At 39.5% G+C, this 17,837-nt stretch overlaps 1 protein-coding gene across 2 annotated transcripts in view; it reads right to left on the bottom strand.

Annotated features, from left to right (window-relative positions):
• The window catches only part of LOC124796309 (DNA mismatch repair protein Mlh3-like), a 177,787-nt gene that overhangs the window by 112,889 nt on the left and 47,061 nt on the right, over nucleotides 1-17,837 (bottom strand). For both annotated transcript variants that reach the window (XM_047260436.1, XM_047260437.1), the window contains exons 3-4: nucleotides 15,782-15,909; nucleotides 432-771 (exon numbers count right to left, since the gene is read on the bottom strand). In XM_047260436.1, coding sequence (XP_047116392.1) covers nucleotides 432-771; nucleotides 15,782-15,909 — 468 coding nt within the window. The remainder of the gene's footprint in view (nucleotides 1-431; nucleotides 772-15,781; nucleotides 15,910-17,837) is intronic.

Here is a 17,837-nt window from a genome sequence, read left to right as displayed (position 1 = left end):
CATATATGATGCAAATTTTTCTGGCTGCCTCTGCTGCTGCCACCCCTCTACCAAACTAAAACAGAAGAATATGTCAGAAATGTTTCAATGTTTCCACTTGGCACTCCATTTTCTAGCATCCACAACTCCACTCACCATCTCCAAATGACAATATATAAACTCAAATAGCAAGAGTGAACTACTAATAAAAATAACAATCGACAAATGAATCCATACCAACTGGAATATCAACATGCAAAACAAAAATGCTGCAGACTTATGGTCCAACCTAATAATAAGCAGGTGGTCATAATTTTTTGGCTTATCAGTGTATTACACATAAATTACAAAAAGACTGAATGCTGGCTGGTACTTAGCCTGTAATATGCATCACCAGTATTCATAAAAGTATGACTAACTTATGTAGGTAGCATGAAAATTGTTGTTGTTACCTGTGGATGCATCAGAGCAATGCACTCAATCTGACGCTTAATTTCCTCAACATCCAATGTATCATGTGTGCACTTTTGTCTAACAGGTAAATTGTACATAAAATCCTGCACTATGACTGTTGTCCCAGCATCCATATTCTTTAATGTACATGGTGAAATTTTTAATGATATTCCACGCACAAACATTTTGGAATATGCTTGTTTGCTTGTAGCATGCTTTGTGATAATTGACAAGACACCAGAAGCATCTCGGATACTAGCCAGAGCTTCTCCACGAAATCCAAAAAAACGTAAACCATCCTTAAGATCTTCGACTGAATAGCATTTGCTGGTCATATACCTAAAATAAAAATTTTAAAAAATTTTTGGAACTGTTTGTGCCTGTCTTATTACACGTAGGTGAATGTGGCTAAGTAAAGAATGTGTACACAGAGATAGTTGACCAAGCACCAGATACACCTGTACCTAACAAATAGTTATTGATGGGAGGAACCTTCCATAGTATACAGTCTCTGTTAAAAAACTTGTAAAGAAATAGTGAATATCACACAATAGATGTAAAACAAAGCATAAAGAGATGCCAAGTGAAACACATTTGGTTGTCCTAAGGGCACTGCATAAGCCTTCAACAGTGACCATAGCAGAATCTTACTGAAAGACTCCTCACAAAATCGAAATAAATTCTGGTCATACGTGAAGGCTGTCAGTGGCTCTACTGTTAGCATCTGGACACTCATGTATGACAATGGAATTGAAATTAAGAGTAGCAAACCAGAAGAAGACATTATGAACTCCATTTTCAATTATTCCTACAAAAGAAGTTACAGAAGTAGAGCCCTAGTTTAAATCTCACACCACAGCAAATATGAGCGATATAGATATTAGTGTCAGCAGTGCAGAGGAACAGCTGAAATCACTTAAACTGAAGAGGGCCTCATGGAATACCTGTCAAACTCTACACCAAATTTCTGACTGAGTATAGCCCCTTGTTTAACCATCCCACAAACCAAAAATTGTGCTCAACTGTTGGAAGAGAGGACAGAACACTCCCACCTATAAGAAGGGTAGCAGAAGTGATCCATATTCATTCAATATTATTCTCATTCATCTGTTGTAGGATTTTAGAACACATTCTGAGCTCAAACATAATGAGGAATCTCAAGCAGCCAGAGTGAAAGTTCATAAAGTACCATCATGGAAAATCGTGAATTTGGCAGTGAAAAAGCAAGTGTGTACAAAGTGTAATGATGAAAGAACATGTTTCAAACTGAAAAAAGTGCATAAAAGTGTCATATAAAAATAACAGACATAAAGTGAAAATGCTGAAGACTGTGTAGCATATGAAAATATAGTGAACAAGAATCATTTTCAAATACTTTCTAATATGGACAGTGCAAAAACTGTGAACAGTGTGGAACCACATGACAAGATCGAAGATGGCAAAAACAAGACAAGACAGGAAGGTGTTTCTGCTTGGAAAAATAACCAATGTAACATGACTATGAACAATAGACCTTTTCATTTACTGATTATTAGAAATTATCCTCACAAATCGTCACCTCTCACTGACAAAAATAACATCTGGAAAATATGATTCAAAACACCGCAGGTACCTCTAATGATTATAGATCAAACAACAGTGAGATTCCCACAACAAGTACATGTGAAATTGACATTTATGCTGATAGCCATGAGCAAGGAGCAGAGTCTGATCTGCAAAGAATATGTAGACATGAGATCAACAGCAACCAGGCACAAATTTCAAGGCAGCAATTGCAGTCTGTCATGAAAAAGTCTCAGGGCTAAACAGTAGCAATTTTTCTGCCTTTCTCGCGAGAACGAACACTGTGGCAAAGAACAATGCAAAAGATTTTATGCTTTTCCTTTAAATAGAGACTGCAAAAATTCAGAAATATGAATATGATCATTTTTTCTGTACCCGATCACCATAATCTACATGATTGGTCCTATGTGAATAAGGAAGTTGAAAAAACAAATAAGGCTGTGCGAAATGTATGCAGGGACTTTAAAAATGCAGCACACATTGATGTAAGAACACTACGGAGACGATTTCATACAACACATGGTTTACATCTCAACAGACTGGGAAAGGCCTTTGTTAGTCATAGTGTGTGTGGGAAAGGCCTTTGTTAGTCATTGTGTGTGTGTGTGTGTGTGTGTGTGTGTGTGTGTGTGTGTGTGTGTGTGTGTGTGTGTGTGTGTGTGTGTGTGTAAAATTTAGCTTGCAACATGATGAAACAGTACCAGTAGTGGTCTCTACCAAGATCAAGCTAGTGATGATGAAAATGCTTTTTTAGTGAAAGCAATTCAAACTTAGACAATTACAGTGTGTGTAATTTGGATATGCCACATGCAGATGAGTACTCACTTGAGAAAGAAACCAGTGATAAAATATCTACTCTGCTGCAAGTCAATATCTACTGTATAAGAAATAAATTATTAGAATTGGAACATTTTTGTAGCATTAAGGATGTAGATGTGATGTGTGCATCAGAACATTGGCTAACAGAAAATCAAATTCACAGTTTCATTCCTCAAGGATACATTGTTGCTGACATAAAGTGTAGGAAACACAGAAAATGGTAGTGCTGGAATTTACATTAAGCATGGTAAAATTTACAAGTTAAACATTACACCACATTGTTCAGAAGTAACTACTGAGTTTAATTTTATATGACTAACTGAAGACATTATAATAAACATTATCCTGTTCAGGTTCCAAAATGGAGATATAAATGTATTTTTTGAACAATCTGAATTAGTGACATAAGACTTTTTTGTTTAAAACAAAGCTTGTTATCTGTGGAGATTTTAATATTGAAATGGGAGATTCAAAGCAATGAGACTCCAGAACGTTTTTTAACATTTTAAGATCTTTACACTTACAATGAATGTGTCCTACTGGTAATGAAGCATGTCTAGGCAATATTATCGTTAACTTAAATAGAAAAGAATTTGTGGTTAGCCTGGCCAATGAACTATTTTCAGATCATGTTCCATTGTTTTTAACACTTCATCATAAGCAGCCAAATTATTCAAATGACTTTAATGAGGCATGAGTAAGAGGTCAGACAGAGGAGCACATAATGTTATTTGTTGACAAGTTAAAGAATGCAACCTGGGACTCTGTACACATGTGTCAAACAGGAAAAACTGAAGTTGAAAATGATTTTGAAGACTTTCTTTAAAAAACATTGGACTTATCATTTTCAAGCTCCCCATTAACGTAAATTAGTTCCTCAAACAAACGTAAAAATAAAAAAATTTCCAGGGGCAGATGTGGAGTCTGACCACAATCTATTGGTTATGAAAGGTAGATTACAACTGAAGAAACTGCAAAAAGGTGGGAATTTAAGGAGATGGGACCTGGATAAACTGAAAGAACCAGAGGTTGTACAGAGTTTCAGGGAGAGCATAAGGGAACAATTGACAGGAATGGGGGAAAGAAATACAGTAGAAGAAGAATGGGTAGCTTTGAGGGATGAAATAGTGAAGGCAGCAGAGGACCTAGTAGATAAAAAGACGAGGGCTAGTAGAAATCCTTGGGTAACAGAAGAGATACTGAATTTAATTGATGAAAGGAGAAAATATAAAAACGCTGTAAATGAAGCACGCAAAAAGGAATACAAACGTCTCAAAAATGATATCGACAGGAAGTGCAAAATGGCTAAGCAGGAATGGCTAGAGGATAAATGTAAGGATGTAGAGGCTTATCTCACTAGGGGTAAGATAGATACTGCCTACAGGAAAATTAAAGAGACCTTTGGAGAAAAGAGAACCACTTGTATGATTATCAAGAGCTCAGATGGAAACCCAGTTCTAAGCAAAGAAGGGAATGCAGAAAGGTGGAAGAAGTATATAGAGGGTCTATACAAGGGCATTGTACTTGAAGACAATATTATGGAAATGGAAGAGGATGTAGATGAAGATGATATGGGAGATATGACACTGCGTGAAGAGTTTGACAGAGCACTGAAAGACCTGAGTTGAAACAGGGCCCCTGGAGTAGACAACATTCCATTAGAACTGCTGACAGCCTTGGGAGGGCCAGTCCTCAAAAGACTCTACCATCTGGTGAGCAAGGTTTATGAGACAGGCGAAATTCCCTCAGACTTCAAGAAGAATATAATAATTCCAATCCCAAAGAAAGCAGGTGTTGACAGATGTGAAAATTACCGACCTATCAGTTTAATAAGTAACAGCTGCAAAATACTAACGCGAATTCTTTACAGACAAACAGAAAAACTGGTAGAAGCCGACCTTGGGGAAGATCAGTTTGGATTCTGGAGAAATGTTGGAACACGCGAGGCAATACTGATCCTACAACTTATCTTAGAAGAAAGATTAAGGAAAGGCAAACCTATGTTTCTAGCATTTGTAGACTTAGAGAAAGCTTTTGACAATGTTGACTGGAATACTCTTTTTTCAAATTCTGAAGGTGGCAGGGGTAAAATACATGGAGCGAAAAGCTATTTACAATTTGTACAGAAAGAGTCGAGGGGCATGAAAGGGAAGCACTGGTTGGAAAGGGAGTGAGACAGGGTTGTAGCCTCTCCCTGATGCTATTCAATCTGTATATTGAGCAAGCAGTAAAGGAAACAAAAGAAAAGTTCGGAGAAGGTATTAAAATCCATGGAGAAGAAATAAAAACTTTGAGGTTCACCGATGACATTGTAATTCTGTCAGAGATAGCAAAGGACTTGGAAGAGCAGTTGAACGGAATGGACAGTGTCTTGAAAGGAGGATATAAGATGAACATCAACAAAAGCAAAACGAGGATAATGGAATGTAGTCGAATTAAGTCGGGTGATGCTGAGGGAATTAGATTAGCAAATGAGATACTTAAAGTAGTAAAGGAGTTTTGCTATTTCGGGGGCAAAATAACTGATGATGGTCGAAGTAGAGAAGATATAAAATGTAGACTGGCAATGGCAAGGAAAGCGTTTTTGAAGAAGAGGAATTTGTTAACATCGAGTATAGATTTAAGTGTCAGGAAGTTGTTTCTGAAAGTATTTGTATGGAGTGTAGCCATGTATGGAAGTGAAACATGGACAATAAATAGTTCGGACAAGAAGAGAATAGAAGATTTCAAAATGTGGTGCTACAGAAGAATGCTGAAGATTAGATGGGTAGATCACATAACTAATGAGGAGGTATTGAATAGAATTGGGGAGAAGAGGAGTTTGTGGCACAACTTGACTAGAAGAAGGGATCGGTTGGTAGGGCATGTTCTGAGGCATCAAGGGATCACCAATTTAGTATTGGAGGGCAGTGTGGAGGGTAAAAATCATATAGGGAGACCAAGAGATGAATACACTAAGCAGATTCAGAAGGATGTAGGCTGCAGTAGGTACTGGGAGATGAAGAAGCTTGCACAAGATAGAGTAACATGGAGAGTTGCATCAAACCAGTCTCAGGACTGAAGACCACAACAACAGCAACAACAACAACAACAACAACCTGGTACACAAAAGAACTAGCAAAAATTGTGAAAATGTCCTCATATGGTACTGAGTACATAAAATGAGGATAACTGAGGGACTGAACAGAGGGATTTGGATTACAATGCTTACCTTACAAGTCAAAAGTATTACAAAGCCAACCTCATACAAGCTAAAGAAGCAGCATGTAAAAGGTACCTTGAAGGCGCTCCAAATAAATTTAAGGCAGCATGGGAAGTTATCAGACAAGATAAGTCTTCTGGACAGGTAAGTCAAACTTGGCTTGATCCACGAGAATTGATTTACTACTTTGTCACATCAGCCAGGGAACTGAGAAACAACATTAAGATCACACACATATCTGCACGGGATCTACTTGATACCTCGTAGTCTGAAAGGACTTTGTTTCATTGGGAGAAATGCATGTCTGATGACATCTGTAAAACTTTTTCCAAATTATCTAATTCCAAAAGTATGCACTGCTAGAGGAAGTCTAATTACGATGTTAAACGAACAGTTCACTTGATAGGTAAGCCACTAAGTTTCATGTTCAATACATGTTTAGAGTTTGATATTTATCCAAATTCACTCAAAAGCTCTAAAGTTATCCCCATATTCAAAAAGGGTGATAAATAACTCCCCCCAGAACTACCGACCAGTTTCTATTGTGCCAATATTCTCAAATATATTTTAATCACTTATGTACATTCAATTAACAAATTATTTTGAAAAGCATGACCCCCTCAGCAACAGTCAGTCCTGATTTCAGCCAGGTACTGCAGCTGTTCTTGAAACTGTTGATCAGACTTTAACAGCTTTTGAGAATAAGAAGACAGTGCCACTTGTATAGGTGACCCAAGAAAAGCATTTGACTGCATTCCTTTTAACATATTGCTAACAAAATTAGAGTATTACGGTACACAAAAATCTACACTAGCAGTAATTTCTTCCTATCTGAACAACAGAAGGCAGTTTGTCTCAATTAGAAATAGACACTCCCCCTTAATAAAAACTGGAACCAGCGTTCCACTGGGTTCTGTCCTTGGCCCCTCCTGTTGTAATGTGGGTCTCAATGACTTGCTCCATTATGTATCACAGCTGGTTATCTCCTATGCTGAGGAAACAACCTCACTTACTTCATAACATGACAGCCCAACTCTTGAAAAGATTAGGCTACACAATAAACTCTTGACTCTGCATTAAACTGGTTTGCAGCCAAAACTCAAAAGCTTGTTAGTTAGGACTGTCCAAGAATGTACATAATAAATATGTCAAATTCTGATGACAAACTCTGTTGTGAAGAATGTAACAACGAAGCCTGTAAGAAAATTTTACAAGGGTCCTAGCTCATGTGGAAACTGAAAGATATGGTCAGCAATAATTATCTTTGTATGACCTATTATATCATATGGCCTGCTCATATGGGGACATTCTCCTCATATCAGTATCATAAAAAAAGTCCATGTAATATAAAAGGCTGGTCCTAAAGAGCACTGCTGCCCTCTTTTTATGGGCTTAGATACTAACAGTGGTGAATCTGTACATCTATGAGTCTGCACTCTTTATCCAGAACAACAGTAAAAAATCAGGGAAACAGTTCACAATTGTGACACTAGAAATAAGGAAAAGATAAAGTTCCCAAGGCAAAGGCTAGCAATGACAGGAAATTCTCATAAAGTGAATATCCTCAAAGTTTTTAACAAGTTTCCTCTAGCTGCTAGGTGCTTGCCATTTAAAAAATTCAAATTTAAATTGTATGACCGGTTAAGAAAAAAATCAATGTTACAATATAAAATAGTTTTATGATATGGACAATGTTGATATCAGTATTTAAGATTACATTTGTATACAAGATACTTGATTTGTACATGTAATACAAATATTAATTTTAATAATTTGGTTGCAACTGTAATTTGTTATCGCTGGAAAAGCCTAGTCTACTGTAAGTGGTCATTGGCAATAAAGAATCTGAATGAATCTCCTCCTTGCCAACCAGCATTTGTTTCAGTATTACACCTATTGTTATTAATCACTGTACAATCATATGTGGTAAGAATGAAATTTTTGACTGGATTAAAGATTTCTTGACAGAAAGGACACATGATCGTGTTGGACACGGTGTCATCAACAAATGCAGAAGAAAATTTTGGCATGTTTCTTGGAAGTATGTTCAAATCCTTACTGTTCATCTTGTATATTAAAGACCTGGCAGATAATATTAATAATAACTTCAGACTTTTTGCAGATGATGTACTGTAGTTATATTTAATGCAATAGATGTCGGAAAAAGCTGCACATATGTTCAGTATGCTATTAACGAAATTTCAAAGTGGTGCAAAGATTGGTGATGATTGAAATATAAAGGAATGTAAAATTGAGCATTTCACAAAATGCAAAAATATAGTATCTGTAGGTATAATATCAAAGAGACACAGTTTGCAAATTGTCAATTCAAATGCCTGGGTGTAAAAATTTGTGTGAATATGAAATGGAGTGATTACATATGTTCAGTCATAGGAGGAGCAGGTAGCAGACTTTGGTTCACTGGTAAGCTCCTGGGAAAATGCTGTTAAATCTAAGACGGAGACTGCTTATGAAACACTATAAGAGTTTTCCCAGAATTTTGCTCAAGTGTGTGGAACCAAATACATCCGACAGGGAACACCGAATATATCCAAAGAAGACTGCGAAAATGAAGACATATTTGTTTGCCCTATGGGAGAGAGTCATGAAATTGCTGTAAAACCAGAACTGAAGGATGCTCCAAGACAGATACCATTATTCTAACAAAGCCCACAAACAGAATTAAGTGAGGAAACTAAAGATATTCTTCACTCGCATAGTGACCATGATGACAAGATTAGACTAATTACCACATACACGGAGACTACACAGAGACATTTAAGTAATCAGTCTCCCTGTACTCCATATGCAAAAGGAATAGAAGAAACCATAATATGTAATACCATATGAAGTATCCTCTGCAATGCAGTTCAAAGCAGTTTCCAGAGCATGAGTGAGATGTAATGTAGATTTATGGGCACTCTGGTATGAGACATGCCAAAGCAGATTTTAGACTGGTGGTCTGCCAGGTGTAGTGGACTGAGAAAGTTGATGTTAAAACTATCAATAAATTGTTAAACCCACACCATATCAGATATAACATACAGGATCACTGAAATCCCTGGGCAAGCAGGACAGAGTGGATGAGGTAATATTTGTGGAAAGGGGCAAAAATAAGTTACTGTCAGTTGCACTCAACATATAAACTTTATTTGTTAAAACCCACAATCACACAAGCAAGAATCAAAAACTCTCAAGGTTTTAATGAAAGACCTCCTTTTATTTAATTTAGATCGGCTGAAGACCACATTGAAAATCCAAGGCACGAGGCCTAAGCAAGGAATTGAGGTACAGGACTTCTTCTGGAGGTTTCACTTCTTTAGAAGATTTTTTTATCTTCAATATAAACAGACTCAAGGCTTTAGCTTAAATTTTTCCCATAGAATTCAGCTGAAAGCCACACATTAATCAAGAACAGTGTTACGGCTTAAGGCCGAGACAAAGATTTTCAATGTTTAGTCTAAATAGGCTGAAACTCTGCAGAAGGCTGCATACAAAATAGAAAATATTTCCTATGGCTTCAGGCCTAGACAAAATTTTTCAACTTTTGACTTACAAAGGCTGAAAACTCTGCTGAAGGCAACATACCAACCTGAACAAATTTACGGCTTAAGACCTAGACACAAGGAGTTTTCAATTTTAATTTTGAAAGGCTAAAACTCGACTGAAGAAACTTTTTTTTTTTTTTTTTTTTTTTTAAGCCTTGCAATTTTAATAAGCTGAAACTCGGCTGAAGGCCACACAGAGTACTTAAGACTAAAAAAGGAAATCACTATGTAAAACACAAGGAGCAGCACTCAGAAGGTTCCAAGGGTCGGCCTGGGAAGGTAACACTAATGTACGTTTAGGTGAGACAGGCAGCCAGTCCAGCAACCTCTTAATTGGAAGGCAACCCAACTGAAGGCCAGCCGACGAACCAACCAACGAGATCAGTTCTGCTCCGCCCAACCAGCAAAACAACAACAAGACGTCAATAGCACCACATTCTGGATACTGGTACCCAATCCAGCCAAGTCAGAATAAACGCCCAAAACTACCAACAACACCTCAGCTGTCGAACTACATGCCATGCTGGAGAGCATCAACATGACGAGGAAAATACACTGCCGAAAACTACGCCAATGACCAGGGCATCTAAGTGGAATGTCAATGGCCACAAGGCAGAAGATACCGCTGGTACACTTCATTAATGAAGGAATGAATTAAGTTAAACACCATACAGGAAGACGGCTGCAATTCTAGCCGACTTCAATGCACACACATTGTTGCTCGTGGGAATCTCCCAGAAAGTGCGACCAGGATCGAACAAAGAGATGTGATAGCAGTTGAGGCTTAATAGTAGGTTAAGTGAGCACTCAACTTTAGTGTCCCGGATTGGTGGGCGACGAACTTCATAACCTTCGCAAGAAGTGCCTTACAACTCCAACCGTGCGTGCACGCCACCAGCGGCTCTGGCCGACTACGCACCACAGAGACTTCCTCGCTGCTCTGCCCCAACCTAGTGCCACACGCAGCACACCCGGAAAATATATCCTCCACACCAAAGATAGTACAGCAGTACTAGTATCGATACACACTGCTGCTGATACTCATGGAGAGAAGACAGCAACATTATGGAGGTAACCGAAGAAGAATAAGACACCACTGGACTGCAACCAACGATAAAAAAACAAGGCATGACGTGAGCCAGCCACGGCTCAACCTCCCCCCCCTCAAACACGATGCCTGGTGGGAAGGGGGGGGTGACTCAACCATGAGACTAACTGAATTTAACCTGGCTAAGATGATCCTGGTACTGCTTACCAGAATGGTTATCCATAACCAGCAGCTTTACCGGGCCTAAAATGTGCACATTGGTTCAAGGCCCCAGAAAACGAGGAGTAAATTTACTCAGATTTCCGACACACACCTGTCCACTGGGAAAATTACGGACCCAGACCTGATCTCCTGGCCTCCCTGTTTTCCTTGATGACCTGAGGAGTAATATTTGCCAGAACTAGGTCTTGAATTCCCCACAAGTCTGAAAGAGGGGAATTAACAGGATATGAAAGGATCAAAGAGGTGGGAGTAACTCTCAAGACTTCATGATTGGCAGTATTAAAAGCAAAACTAAGCCAAGGAAGACTGGAGTCCCACTTGCTAGGCATTTTCTGATGATAAATAATCAAAGCAGATTTAAGATTTTGGTTAACCCTCTCTGTAAAGGATTCCTGCAGATAATACAGTGTAGTCGTGATATGCTTGACACCGTTCTGAAAACAGAACGCCTTGAAAGGAGCTGAAAGGAAGGCCGGAGCATTATTACAAACAATTTGCTGAGGTGGGCCAAAAACACTGAAAACATTAGTTAAATGAGAAATAGTGGTGGTAGCAGTGACGTTACAGCTTGGAAGGAGCCAAGTGAATCTGGCGAATGCATCAATAATAACTAGCACATATCGGTGACCTTTCTTAGTACAAGGTAAGGGTCCTAGATAATCGATATGTAGTTTGTGCATATGACAGGACTCTTGCTCAGAGCTCAACAAACCCTGTTGAAGAGCATTCTTGGGCTTGGCTACATTACACAACCGACATTGGGATACCATCTCTCTGACATCCCGGTCCATGGAGGGCCAAGTCATATGCTCCTTGATTTTTTTGCGTAGTCTTTTATGTTCCTAAGTGGTCGCCCACGAACAAATCATGAAAATAATGAAAAACTGGGTGCTCCAGAGATACTGGCAAACAGATCTTGAACTGCTTCATATGCCCCACCCTTTTACACAGAATGTCGCTCTTAATAATATACTCATCCGACAGTTCCCCAGCAAAAAGGCGCTGCTTAATTGGCCCCCAAATAGGGTCCTGATCCTGATACTGAGCAACATCATCAAACAAAACAGGAATTTCACCCAACATGATACAACTAAGACTGCCTCCATCTGTCTCCTGGGTTACCTCACTAGGTGTAGATTCAGCGAACATCAGGCTGAGGACATCTGCAAGGACATTTTCAGTGCCTCTTACATGTTTAAACTTCAAATTGAAATGCAGAAATGTGTACCGCCCATCTGGCAATACGGCCAGTTTTATGCAGCCTAGCCAGCACCCAGCTCAAAGCCTGATTGTCAGTTTCTAACTGATATACCCAATGCTCAAGATAGAAGTGGTACTTCTCCAATGCAAACAAAACTGCCAATGCCTCACACTTGAAGACGGAGTACTTAAGTTTGGCACCAGTTAACTGAAGAGACGCGTAAGCTAATGGCTGCCTCTGACCTTTGAACTCATGAAGGAGGACAGCTGAAATACCAGCATTAGATGCTTCAGTTTGGACAATAAACCTTTTATTAAAGTCTGGTACTCTGAGAACCAGAGGATTTGCTATAGCTGCCTTAATATGCTCAAATGCGGCCTCCTGGGCACGTCCCCATTCAAAAGCACTCCCTTCCAGTGCAATTCATTCAACTGCACCACCAACTGAGCAAAATTAGCTACAAAACACCTAAAATAGTTCGCCATGCCTACAAACCTAACAATTCCGCATTTAACAGTAGGCAGAGGCAAAGCCCGTAAGGCCTTAGTTCGCTCTTGGTTGATGCGAATACTCTGACCTGAGACTAAGTGACCTAAGAAGGACACCTGCTGCCTGGATAACGTTATCTTACTGGGTTTCACAGTGAGCCCGGCTCCCTGTAACCTCAAAAGAACTTGCTGGATACGATCCAAATGGTCCTGAAATGAACGGCTATACATGACTAAGTCATCCAAATAATTATATACACACACTAATTTCAAGTCCCCAATTATCCAGCAAATGAGTAAGAACACCCGCACCGGTTGTCAAACCAAAGGGAACTCTGTTAAACTCAAACAGATTCCAATCAGTACAAAATGTGGTAACATGTTTACATTCTTCAGCTAATGGAATCTGATAATAGGCTTGGTTCAAATCAAGAACAATAAACCAATTAGCACCGGCAAACCAGGTAAAAGAGGTATGCAGATCAGGCAGAGGCACAGATTTGAGGACAACCTTAGAGTTCAAGTGCCGGTAGTCAACCAAAGGTCTGAAATTATGCCACTAATCCTTAGTAACAAGGAATATGAGGGAAGCATAGGAATGAGGAATATGAGGGAAGCATAAGCAGATGGGGAAGGCCTAATAACTCCTTGTTGGAGCATTTGTGATATTTTAGCCTTCAGTATCTTCACCTTAGGGGGTGAGAGGCGATATGGGGACTGCCTGACAGGAATATCGTCAGATAGATGGATATGGTAATTAAAAAATTAGTGACACCCAAGTTATCACTAAGAAGCTCAGGAAAACTCTGTAACAAATTCCGTAATTGTGAAGTCTGATGCAGTGAGCGATGGGTAAGATCAAACTCATTAGCCACAGCCTCAACAGCCAATGCGTCTGCATTTTGATGCACAATATGTTTAGCGCACTCACAGAAACCAAACTTCTCCACAGGAGAGAACTTAAAGAAAAAGGTGTGCCCAGAATAATGCATGACTAACCCCGTGTTATTGATGAAATCACATCCCAAAATTAGATCGACCGGCAGCTCCTTGACAAAGGCTAATGACAAGGGCTAGGAAAAATCCCCCACCGATATACTCCCTCAGACCCAACCATGCAGAGGAAACACCTGGCCATTGGCCACCCGACATCCCTGCACCGGAGAAGGGACCGAGCGAAGTTTCGTAAGATGACCAAATTCCAAAAACCATTTGAAGCTCAATAATGAAAAGGAGCTACCAGAATCCAAAAGAGTACAAATCGGTTCACCACCTACTCGAGAACAAACATAAGGCAAGGGCGGTGATGAGGAAGCGACAACACGGGTACGCCAGGGTCTAAAGGCTCGATCCTGAGGTCGCTGCCCAGCCCGGCGTCATTTATCGGCTCTGGGTGTGTGTGGCAGTGGCACGGAGCTCTTCCTAAGTTGAAGGCTGATTATGGAAGACAAAGTGCAACTTATCCACCACACGCATTCCCCTAAGATCAATAGACACCAACTCTTGTTCAGGCAAATCGATTGACAAGGCCAAGGAGGCCGTCTGAACTCTGTCCACATACTGATGTAACTGCTCTTTATCCCACTGCATTTCCTAAATTTAATGACACTCAAGCTACTTTCGAACTTTGGTGGTCAATCTCTGGCTAATGACAAGCTCCCTCAATTGCTGTAAGGAGAACCCTTCTGCCATGGCTCGGGTGAGGAGGTTCTGCAACTCACCTCTAGCTAACAGGTACAACAGTGACAAAATTACTTGGGGCAGAACACGAAAGACAGCACCATGTTGTTCAAGGCAAACCAACAATCATAATAATTTCTTGACCTATTCAAGCTACTCCAAGACTAATTTAGTAATATCATGAAAGAAATACGCCAGAGGATTAGGCAAATTGGCAAACATTGCGTCTAACTTCACAGAGGATGTAACAGTACCACCCCCGAGCTGGCTCTCACCCCCTCCCTGATACAGCAAGTCCCGCTCTTCAGTCCTCTTTCAATCCAACTCTAAACACGTAAGGTTAAACTGCAATGCACAAACCAAAGATCCCAGTTCAATGGTTAATTTTTTATAATGATCTTCCAAAGCTAACATGCCAAATCCACTATCCGATTAGTTAAATGCATTAACTGCGCCCGCACCCTATCCAATTGACTGTCACTAGGTTAAGTGCCTTCCAAAACACAAATAGTGTCCTCAAGTCTGCTTACAGCCTTAAACAAAAATTCAATGGCAGCTCCTGTCTCACCCACCACCACCGACATGACGTCAACAAGATGAAGAATGGCAGCACGCAAACAGGCCACTAAATCCGGAACACTGCCCTCGATAAGTTGGTGCCTTATTGCCAACTCGTATACAAGATGGTCCTTCCTGAGCAGGCTAGACAGCCAGTACTCGCCCGACTGCTGGCGACACACATGCACTGCTCAACAGTAGGATATGGTCGCAAGAGTGCACAACCACGTCAAGGACCGGGCTCAGCCAGTTAGTTGAATGGACCGCGATATTCAAGTAGTGCAACAATTTTCACCGGTGTGTGTGTGTGTGTGTGTGTGTGTGTGTGTGTGTGTGTGTGTGTGTGTGTGTGTCCGTGTTGTTTCACAGTGACTGGTTTTAGTATTGGTTGAGACATTGGGGAATTGTCTTTGCAGATCCATGTGTATCTTGTGTGGTTTTAATGTCCAGTTAGTGAAATGCTGCCTGTGTTCTGGTGTCGGGAGTTCGGGGCTTTGGACGGAGCAGCGAGGAGGTCCGCAGCGCTAGGGCAGGCCGGAGCCACTGGCAGTGTGAAGGCACTGTCGGATTGAGGGGCTGTAGCTGATGGATAATTTGTAAATGTGACTACAAGCTGAACATTAATAAGTTATTATTATTATTATTATTATTAAATCTACATATGTGAGTTAGCAATTCCTATCTACCACCTTTTACACATTACAATTTCTTCTATGACAAAAATCAAACAATGGAAAATCCAGGATGAAATGTAACAATATTGTGAAAAGGAAAGTTACCACTCATCTCATAGCGGAGATGCTAAGTCACAGATAGCCACAACAAAAAGACTGTCACAAAGGCCGAGAGCTAATTTGTGACAGTATTTTTACTGTGCTTATCTGCGACTCAGCATCTCCACTATATGGTAAGTGACAACTTTCCTTTTCACAATTTCTACTATGGAATAGATGTATGTTTGTGTTTTCTTACAAAAACATCAGATTTGAAAAGTAACTAAAGAAATGGCTGCAGTCTTACCTCCCACAAATAAGCTCTAACTGATCTTGAGTCATTCCACATCCATCATCCTCCACGCGAATTTTAAAATATTTAAGATCAACATATACAGCAACAGAAGTTGCCCCAGCATCAATAGAATTCAGCACCTAGAAATATTGTAATAATTTTGAGTGGCTATAAGAAGAACAATCATAGCAGTTATTATACACTACAATTGATTCTGTAATTACATATTTGCAAAAGGTCTAAGATATTACTATATAAGACAAAAAATGTCATGTAGAGTTGTGTGGTATTGTTTTAGATGATTTGCCTTCCACAAAAATTCACTTCATGTTGCTTCATTGTGTACACCATGTATTTGCAGTCTGTTTTAAACATAAATCTTGTTGTATTAGTTATGTGGTGATTTAAATTATTTTCATCATATCAAACTAAATAAATAGAGAGAACCATCTTAAAAAATCAGAAAGAATACATAATGTATGAGAATCTTTAAAATGGATGAAATCCCTTCAAGTGTGCTACAGGAAAAAAATTAAACTGTAAACTGCTTGTCTCTTTGCTGTTACATGTGCAGGAACACTGAAATGGCAGATGCTGTGATAACTGATCACAAAACTGAAAAATCAACTAAAGTCATTCAACAGTGGGAAAACATTTGGAGTGGGTGATATACCTGTGAGACTCTACAGACATTATGTGAACTAACTTACTCCCTCTCTAGCAGCACCTTATGGTAGGTCACTGGAAAAATGAAGTAAATCAAATGATTGGAAAAAAATAGCAGGTCATTCTGATTTTCAAGAAGGGTAACTGGACATACGTACATTAATATAGGCCTATATGGAAAGACAGAGCAACCAAATAACTATACGTAAAATTGCAAAAAGTAGTGGAAACCAAAACAAGCAGCTTGGACAGCACAGAGGGTCACAATAATAATACACTTGGACTTTTACATCGAAATAAAAAAAATTACATATGAAGTATCAGTTTCTCATATCATTACAGGAAACTGAAAAACCTAAAGATATTTCTGCAGATGTGCTATGCGTAACAGAACATAATATGGAAGTAGCAGAAATTGGACAGTTGCATCTAGATGGATACAAGTTAGTATCACATTACTAGAGGCATAACATAAAGAAAATGGGGAGTGGCTATATATGCAAAAAGTGGAATGAAGTTTCAGGTCACAAACCTATGTTAAGTGCAGCAATGAAAATCTCTCTGAGTGCTGTACTTGAGTAATAGACTTTAAAACATACATGATAGTAATTCTGACAGTGTATAGGCCCCCCAGAAAGGCAGCACATAGGGTCACAGATTTGTTTGGGGATCATGGGAGAGCACCACAGAAATGCTGAAAAACATGAACTGACAGGCACTTTAAGATAAATGCAACTATCCTGCAAAAGACTACTTACAAAGTTTCAAGAACCAATATTAAGTGAAGAATTTGGGAATCACCTATATATAGCTCCCCTAGGGACCGCAAAGAGAAGATTAGACTAATAAAAGCATGCATAGAGGAACCTAAGCACTACACACATGAATGGAACAGGAAGAAACACCAATACTTGGTACTACGGAAAATTCTCTCAGGATTGCATTTCACAGTGGTTTGCAAAGTTTAGGTGAGGATGCAGAAATGTTTTAATCTTCATTAAGCAGTTACAGAGGATACTAATGTTACTTATCATAAATAGTGGGGGCAGCCATTGTACTTACAGATTTCAAGACCGATTTCATCTCTGACAGTACTGATCAAGAGCACAGCCTTTTGCTTGTTCCCCAAACTAACATTGAAATGCAACTGCCTTAGCCAAATTATAATGTATCATGCAACACAAGCATTAATGTAGCATCCAATACATGCATATTTCTCAATCCTATAGCTTCTTTTTCTTGTTTTTAGCATTAACATATAAGTTTGGGCTCATAATTGGGTTGATTTGGGGGAGGAGACCAAACTGCGAGGTCATAGGTCTCATTGGATTAGGGAAGGATGGGGAAGGAAGTCGGCCGTGCCCTTTCAAAGTAACCATCCCAGCATTTGCCTGAAGCGATT

This window comes from Schistocerca piceifrons, chromosome 4, assembly GCF_021461385.2.
Source record: "Schistocerca piceifrons isolate TAMUIC-IGC-003096 chromosome 4, iqSchPice1.1, whole genome shotgun sequence".
Taxonomy (NCBI): domain Eukaryota; kingdom Metazoa; phylum Arthropoda; class Insecta; order Orthoptera; family Acrididae; genus Schistocerca; species Schistocerca piceifrons.
Note: the sequence above shows the minus strand (reverse complement) of the source record. Positions and strands in the feature narration are given on the sequence as shown.